The 8,288-nt window shown below is 49.2% G+C and overlaps 1 protein-coding gene across 1 annotated transcript; it reads left to right on the forward strand.

Annotated features, from left to right (window-relative positions):
* Positions 1 to 420: 420 nt before the first annotated feature.
* Positions 421 to 6,970, forward strand: LOC136497655 (uncharacterized). Its single transcript, XM_066493496.1, has 6 exons — positions 421 to 656; positions 736 to 920; positions 5,084 to 5,164; positions 5,335 to 5,451; positions 5,648 to 5,834; positions 6,046 to 6,970. The coding sequence occupies exons 2-5, from the start codon at positions 807 to 809 to the stop codon at positions 5,693 to 5,695; spliced, it is 360 nt and encodes a 119-aa protein (XP_066349593.1). The 5' UTR covers positions 421 to 656; positions 736 to 806; the 3' UTR covers positions 5,696 to 5,834; positions 6,046 to 6,970.
* The last annotated feature ends 1,318 nt before the right edge of the window (positions 6,971 to 8,288 follow it).

Here is an 8,288-nt window from a genome sequence, read left to right on the forward strand (position 1 = left end):
TGAGATAACATGTTGCTTTATTTCGTAAGCACATGATTATAGTCAATTTCCATTAATTTTCTAAGATTCAAGGTGATTAGTAGTCAACTTTATGTTTTTATATGACAATTTAATAAACCTTAATTTGGTATGTTTTATTAAGAAAACAATTTAAATTTAATTATTTGGTACAAAAATATCTTTTAAATTTAAATGTATCTCTATGGATTTATTTGAACTACTACTTTGCATTTCGAAGCATACGCGCCAAGACAAAGGCCAAAAGGCCAAAATCCAGCCGCCCGCCATTACTTTGAGGAATTTTGCATATTTTGAAATGAGCCCGCCTAAAATTGGACGCAAATGCCGCCGAAGCCCGCCAGACTCAACAAGCTAAAACCGCTTCTAACCCTAAAATTCACATCCATTTCCTCTTTTCTCTTCCCACGACACAGCTGCCGCCAGCGCTCAGGCGCTCACCGCCTCACGACGGCCGCCGCGCCGCGTTGCGAGCCCGCGTTGGTGCTCCCAGCGGCACTCGCTGCCACGCCTGTCGCCGCCGGCGTTGCCAGCCCGCCCCGCCCGACTCGCCGGTCGGCCGATACGCAACGCAGCCACTTGGGCCAGGTGCGCGGCACGCCAAGCCACGGAGGCGCCGCCTACATCTGCCGCCGGAGGTGAGGAAGACAGCCCCCGCTCCATAGTCCATACTCCCAGTTCCCCAATCCCTTCCCCACACGTCTCGTCTCCCCCAAGTTCAAGCAGCGGCGACGGCGGCAACAACAACCGGCATAGACGGCGGCGGTGGCTGCGATCGGCAAAGGAGGATGCTTCGGAGCTGCAACCGAAGGCAAGGACATCTCCGTTCCCCATTCAATGTCTCCCCCAAGCGGCACCAAGAAGGTACAGTGGCAGGCCCCATGTCCCAGCCAGAGATACAGGCAAGATTCATCTCTTGTGTCTTCTCATGAATCACGATGCAATCTAATATTCTTATCTGGTAGACATCTTCAGCAAATTTCGATTCTTGTTCATTTCAGCAAAACGAGCAAAATATTAGTGAGGCTCTGCAGTTTGTAGTCTGTACTTGCAGTAAACAGTTGCTCTGATTTCTACCTTTTTGAAACACTAGTGAGGCTCTGTAGAGTTATCCACGTCTTGATTACTTAGGTTCAATTCAAGGTGTCATCTTTGCTTTGGTTCCTCTGCTGTTCTGTCCTTATTGAAATTCCTTCGTTTGTCTAATCTCTTGCGTGCCATCATCTTCTGTTGGGATTTTTGTGCTGCCGTTGTCTTTGTTCCGGCACATCAGTTCTGGGAGCATGACCATATATACAGTATTAAATTAAATCGAATCGGTGAATAAACAGTTTCGTCCAATTTTCATCTGATCTGCAGACCAGGAACTGCTGTTGCATTCAAAATCACTCGGGCGTGCCAGCTTAAAATTGTTATTATGAGATCTCTTCTTTTGGGCATTGATACTGTCAGCCCTTGGATCTCCGGCATGGGTGAGTTGACCACTCACTATTGCTGTTGACCACACACTGTTGTTGCCGACCACACACTATGACTAGAGGTAGAAGAAGGGAAAGAGAACAGAGCACACACACAGCACAAGGACCAGCGTTGGTCGGAGCTCTGCAGAGGAGATGATAAACTGAACTCGTTCTCTTTATTGAATTGCAGTGACAAACTATATATACAACTCTATCCATCTAATTCTATTACACAGACATGTCAGGTTGCTATACTGCTACAGTGACTAGATGCGATAGCATGGCTGACTTTGGTGCTTACCTCTGCTGTAGTTACAGTGTGGTAGGAGAGCCATTCGGCGCCTGCCCCTGCAGCTGTTACAGTGCAACAGTAGGGAGCCCTTTTTAGCGCCGCTTGATTTGTCGTGCGTTTACACAAGGGGAGCAGCAGATTACTTAACAATTCTTCCCTTAATTCTGCTGCTAATCCTTGAACTCTCTCCATGTTGATCATCTTTTTCAGCTCTGTGAATCGAAGACGGCCGAGCGGCTTGGTGAGGACGTTCGTGAGTTGCCGACTAGTTTTGACGAACTTGATGACGATCTGCCCTCCATTGACACAGTCCCTGAGGAAGTGGAACTTGACATCGATGTGCTTGCTCCGATCGTGGAGAACCGGATTCTTCGTAAGGGCGATGTCGGGCTGGTTGTCCACCATTAGTGCTGGTGGGTGAGCTTACACACCGGTCAACTCGCCTAGCAGCCGTGGCAGCCACATAGCTTGGCACGCTGCTGTGGCCGCCACCACGTACTCTGCCTCGCACCTAGACAACGCAATCACCTTCTGTTTCAGCGATAGCCATGAGATTGGATTCAACCCGAGGAAGACGAGCACGCTAGAGGTGCTTCGTCGTTCGTCGATGTCCCCTGCCATGTTTGTATCGCTGAATACAGTGAGCTGCAGCCTACTCTTGTCGGTTTTGGGGAAGACGATCCCCTGATCCATTGTCCCCTTGACATAGCGCAGCAACCGCTTCATCGCAACCCAATGATCCTCTTGGGGATCCTTCATGAAGTGGCTGACGTAGCTCATGGCGAATGTAATGTCTGGCCTCATGATGACTAGGTAGCGTAGATCGCCGACGATGTTCTGGTAGAGTGTTGCATCTACTTTCGCCACGATATTGGCCTTTGTCAGCTTCAGAAGCTCCTCCATCAGAGTCACGCACGGCATGCACTCAGTCATGCTGCTCTGCTCCAACAGTTTCGAGGCGTACGCGCTCTAACCAAGCGTGAGTGCCTCTTTCTCCTATGTCACCTCAATGTCGAGGTAGTAGAAGAGTGTTGAGATTGCTTATTCGAAAACGAGCCGTCATCTCGGGCTTCAAGCTGTCGATGTTCTCCGCACGCGTGCTAGTGACGACCAAATCGTCCACATACACGCCGACGATGAGCTCCTCCTTCCTCCGTCACCGCGTGTAGAGTGCGTGCTCGGTTGTGCACCTCGTGAACCCAAACTCGCCCAGCGTGGCGTCAAGCTTGGCGTTCCACGCTCGTGGGGCCTATCGCAGCCTGTAGAGTGCCTTGCGTAGTCGGAGCACCCTGTGCTCTGCTCCCTTGACGGCGAAACTCGAAGGTTGCCTGACAAAGACCGTCTCCGTCAGCTTGCCGTTGAGGAAGGCCGATTTTACGTCCAGGTGATGGAAGCGCCAGTCCTTTACTGCTGCCCAAGCTAGAAACAGTCGGCCAAACTTCATGCGCGCTACCGGTGCAAAGACTTCCTCGAAGTCGATGCCATCGCGCTGGACAAGGCCTCGGGTGACAAGGCGCGCCTTGTGCTTAACAATGGCGTCGACGACGAAGGTGCTGGTGAAGCTGCCAGCTTCCTCCGTGCTCAGACTGTTCCTGTCCTAGGCCGCCTTCTTGTTGAACACGACGTCGCGCAAGACAAGCACCTTGTCTTCGCGTGGGTCGTAGAGCCGGTACGCCTTGGTATCTTTCGTGTAGCCTAGGAGCACCATCGGTGTGCTCCTGTCCTCTAGCTTGATGAGGATTGGCCTTGTCTTCCTGACGTGGCCAATGCAGCCGAATGTCTGGAGAAAGGACACGCTCGGCTTGCGCCCATACCAAGCTTCGAACGACGTCTTGCCCTTTAGGGCCTTGGTGGGCGTGTGGTTTAGGATGAACACTGTCGTGGTCACCGTCTCTCCCTATAACCTTGTCGGCATGCCCTTGGCCTTCATCATGGATCGAGCCATGCCGACCACCGTCTGGTTCTGTCGCTCCATCACGCCATTCTGCTGTGGCGAGTACGACGCGGTGTGGTGTCGTACCACACCATGATCTGCGTAGTACGTAGCGAACTACATCGAAGTGAATTCACTGTCGCGATCAGTCCTCAGCACGCGCAGCTTCTAGCCGCTATCCGCCTTCGCGTTCGCCTTGAACTTCTTGATTGCCTCCGCCGCCTCGTCCTTGTTCGTCAGGAGTTGCAACTCACATATAATGACTGCAATCATCCACGAGCAGGAGTAAGTATCGCCGACCACCGTTTGTGGCTGGCGAGATTGGCCCGCCGAGTTCGCCGTGGACGAGCTCGAGCGCATCCTCCGTGCGATACTTTGTCGCCTTTGGGCACGATAACCTCTTCTGCTTCCCGGCTAGGCATCTGTCACATAGCTCGTCTCTATGCTTGATGTGGGGTAGCCCTCGGACCATCTTTTCTAGCTGACCAAGCGTCAAAGCCGGGATGGCCGAACCGGGCATGCCACAACCACGGCTCCTCGGTGTGCTGTGTTGCCAGGCACACCGTCTGCTCCACCTTCAAGTCGAGCAGGTACAGTCGGTTCCGGGACCTCTTCACCTTGGCAAGAAGGCGCTGCTCCCGGTCCCTGGTCCTGAGGACACCGTTCTTGATCAGTACCTCGCTACCGCGCTCATCCAGTTGGCCACCAAACTTCATCGTGCCGGTCACGTCGTCGTCGAGCTCGGCGAAGGCTGCCTTGGAGCCCATCATGTGGTTGCTGGCGCCGGAGTCTAGGTACCATCGCTGCTCCTGTCCGCCATCCACACGTCCGAGGTGGACTTGGGCGCGTGGTTTGTTGAGGTAGATAGCATTCAGAGCCTTCCTAGACTCTTTCACCGCCATCACCTCTCCCTTCTCCTTGGACTTAACGGCCTGCCCCTGCTGTGGCTACAGTGCGGCAGGAGAGCCATTCGGCGCCTGGCCCTGAAGTTGCTACAGTACAACAGCAGGGAGCCATTTTCGGCGCCGCTTGTCCTTGCTGTGTGATCACACAAGGGGAGTAGCATATTACTTAACAGATACTAGAGCTGCTTGGTTTGTACTCCCAACAATATACAACACGGGTCCTCTTTTAGGTGACCGAGTGAATTGGTTGTTCCATGCAAAGACAGGATAACTCGTCTTCCATTTGGCCCATCTGTTGAACGTGCCCCCCCCCCCCCCCCCCCCCCCCCCCCCCCCCCCCCCCCGCTTTTGCCATTGTTGAACACCTGGTTATAGAGTGGCTTTTGACATTGCTGAAGATCGTGTGATACATTGATTAAGAAATGGTTATAGAGCGGATAACCTTAATTGATGTGCACATCCTTTTCGCTTACAGGAAAGCTCAGGCGATGAGCAGGTAACTGTTCTTTCTGTTGAGACAGTAACAAGACCTTCTCATTGTGATGCTATCTGTCAGGTAAACTATTCTTTCTGTGCAGACACATTATTGATACGTGAGCCTTTTTTCAGTAGCCTTAATGTGTTGTTATCAGCCATGGCAATAAGACTGATTCTATGATCCTTTGACAGACTGATACGATCTGAGATTAATTTCTGAGTTGTTTATTCATAATTTTTGTACTGCAGGTCACAAGAATCTGCGAGCTTCGATTGCATCATTGTGCGCTGGCTGCAGCTGGACTTCAGTTCCTACCGCACCTGCAGTTGCGAAGGACTTCTATTGGTACCAGTTTCAGTGATATTGTAAGTATTTCTGCCTCAACCAACACCAGTTTCAAGTCCCATTATTCATATGTACCATGGTCTATATATCCAGACAGTCATTCTTCAGCTTGTGCATCCCATTGTACCTTTTCAATTTCTTTATCAGCAATCGCTTGAAGTGTATTAAAGTATTTTTTTTCTGCACTGATTGTGTTGATGGTCTTGTTTTCTGCAGTCCAAGAGGTTGAAACTGAAGAAAAATAACAGGAATTGTGAATCCTAGATATTCGATGAGGTCTTCAGTGAAGATGCTTCATAGAAACATGTGTATGAAGCTCTTTTGTCAATACCTGTACCATGAAGGAGTTAGCTTGCTCAGTAACAAAGGGAGGGTCGCCGCTGTTTGTGCTCTCTACTTCAAGGTTTGTTCTAATTCATTTGATATAATTCATAAATGAACCTGTTATTCTTCTTGATAGGTACAAGTAAACTAAACACTCCTTTTCTTTTGTCATCAAAGCACAATATTTTCTTAACTGTCAATGTGAAGCTGTGGACTTTGACCTTTACCCTTTTTCTTTTTTGAACTGTCATTGTTATATTCTGATTGATACTACACTTTTGATCATTCAGGCTGGTTTGCTGCAACGGATGGTAGACAAGATTTCTTATCAGTTTCTTTTGAACACTGCCAGCTGGAGATTTTTGGTTCCTCGATTGTATTGAGAGTATCCTAATGATGATATGCTACTTAATATCTCTGCAGTTTCGCCTCCCTCTGAGGATTAATGTGGGTAGAATTCATGCCACAGTTGACTTACATGTCACAATAAATGTTTTGGATTTTGGCGAGATAGTTTCCAGTTTCATGCTTATCAGTGGTGATATTCTATCCATCTTTGCTTTAACAACTTAGTTAAGCCACAACATAATGCCACTTGGAGTCAACTGTGGTGATACTCAAGCAACAAAATAATCCATTTGGAGTGGCATTATGTTGTGGCTTCTAGAGTCCGCAATCTGACAATATTATTGTTTTATGTTCTCCTAATTAAACTATTCTGTGTGATTATGCACGACATATTTTCCATTAATTTTATAGGGAGGTTTTATTATATTCTTTTTTGTATCTTCTTGAAAATGCATGCACTGTCCAGTTTTCCAACATGTACTCCGAAAATGGCTCTTGCTTCTGTAGTCGGTTGCTATTTCTGGAGCTGCAGCGGTATCAGAGAATAATATTGTCGAGAGTGGAACTGGATTATTTCTCATTTACCTTGAAGTGGAGCAAAGTTGGCAAACTCCACGCCCTCTACTGGTTTTGTTTCTAGAACTGACAAAATCTGTTTTAATTTTTAAAACTGCAGGCTTCCTTCTGGAGCTCGGGAAATTCTGCATCAAAAATTCTGCAATGACAAAGATGCTATGCTGATCTGTGCTAAGAGTCCTTAGCAGCGACCTAGCTGTTACATTCTTGAACTATGAAGCTTTTTTTATTTTATTATTGTACACACTATTGAATGTGGATGATCAATGTTATTAATATCATTGTTCTTTTGTGCCATTGGATTTTGTAATATTTTGAATTTTTGCACTGCAAATCTTTATTATTTAGCAAATAAAAATGGATGTAATATAAAATAGCAGCGAACAGATCTTGTTGCAATAAATCTAATGTTGATGCAATAGGTTGTATTGTATCGAACCTAATGTTGATGTAATGGGTTTTATTGCACCGAACCTAATATTGATGCAATATGGTCTATTGCACCGAACGTTAGCCGTTGCAATAGAAATTCTTATTGCATCAAATTTATTAGATCTATTACATCTATATGATTTTGATGCAATAATCTTTTTCCATCTCTTTATGTTGATGCAAGAGACATCGATGGTCCGTTGTCGGGATGGATTCTAAGAGCATCTCCAAAAGTTCCCAAAACACACCCCTAATTCTTTGATTTTTAGAAAAAACTAAAAAATATGTCTCCAACCGTTACTAATACCAGCTCCTAATCTTTTAGCACTGGGTAAAAACTGACTCAATGCGCGTAAAGATCCGCGCTCTCCCGTCGCGCGTATCCCTCCGGGTCGCGCCGATCTTCTCCCTCGCGCGGCAAAGAGGAGAGTCCCGCGCACCTGCTCTTCCTCCCGGAGGCGAGGAACATGACGACGCTCGTGCTCGAGTCTGGCCCGTGGGACGTGGGCGTGCCGTACCCGACCTACTTCCACCCATCCCGCGCCGCCGAGGTGGCCTCCTGGCAGCGGACATTCCGGCGTGCGCGGCGGCCCTGGATGTTCGCGTTCGTCGGCGCGCGGCGGCCCGGCGACGGCGGCACCCTGCGCGGCAGCGTGATCGACCAGTGCGCGCGGTCCCGGTGGTGCGGGCTGCTGTAGTGCGGCCGCGGGCAGCGCAGGGATCGGACTGCTACGCCGGGAAGAAGTGGCGGCGATGAGGGAGCAGGTGATCCAGATGATACCCAGCATCGTGTACAGGACCCGAGGGCTCCCTCCGTGGAGTTCAGGGACGCCAGGGTCAGCCGTGTCAAGCGGGAGCTGCCTCCACGGCAGGACGACGATGACCGGCGTCGGTGGGATGGCTACTTCGACATGCGGTGATCTTGTGCAGCTTGCTCAATCCCTCATGCACACTGTTGTTGCGTTTGGACTAAAATAAAATCCTAGGCAAACAGATGATGTTACTTTGGCCCCCTGTATACTGTTTACCGTCATCAAGATACTGCGCGACAGCGTGATCGACCAGTGCGTGCAGTCCCGGCGGTGCGGGCTCCTGCAGTGCGGACGCGAGCGGCGCAAGGACTGCTTATGTGCTTCTTCTCACGAAGAAGATAATCGTATTTACGAAATTGCCATTG

Source organism: Miscanthus floridulus, chromosome 12 (genome assembly GCF_019320115.1).
Source record: "Miscanthus floridulus cultivar M001 chromosome 12, ASM1932011v1, whole genome shotgun sequence".
NCBI lineage: Eukaryota > Viridiplantae > Streptophyta > Magnoliopsida > Poales > Poaceae > Miscanthus > Miscanthus floridulus.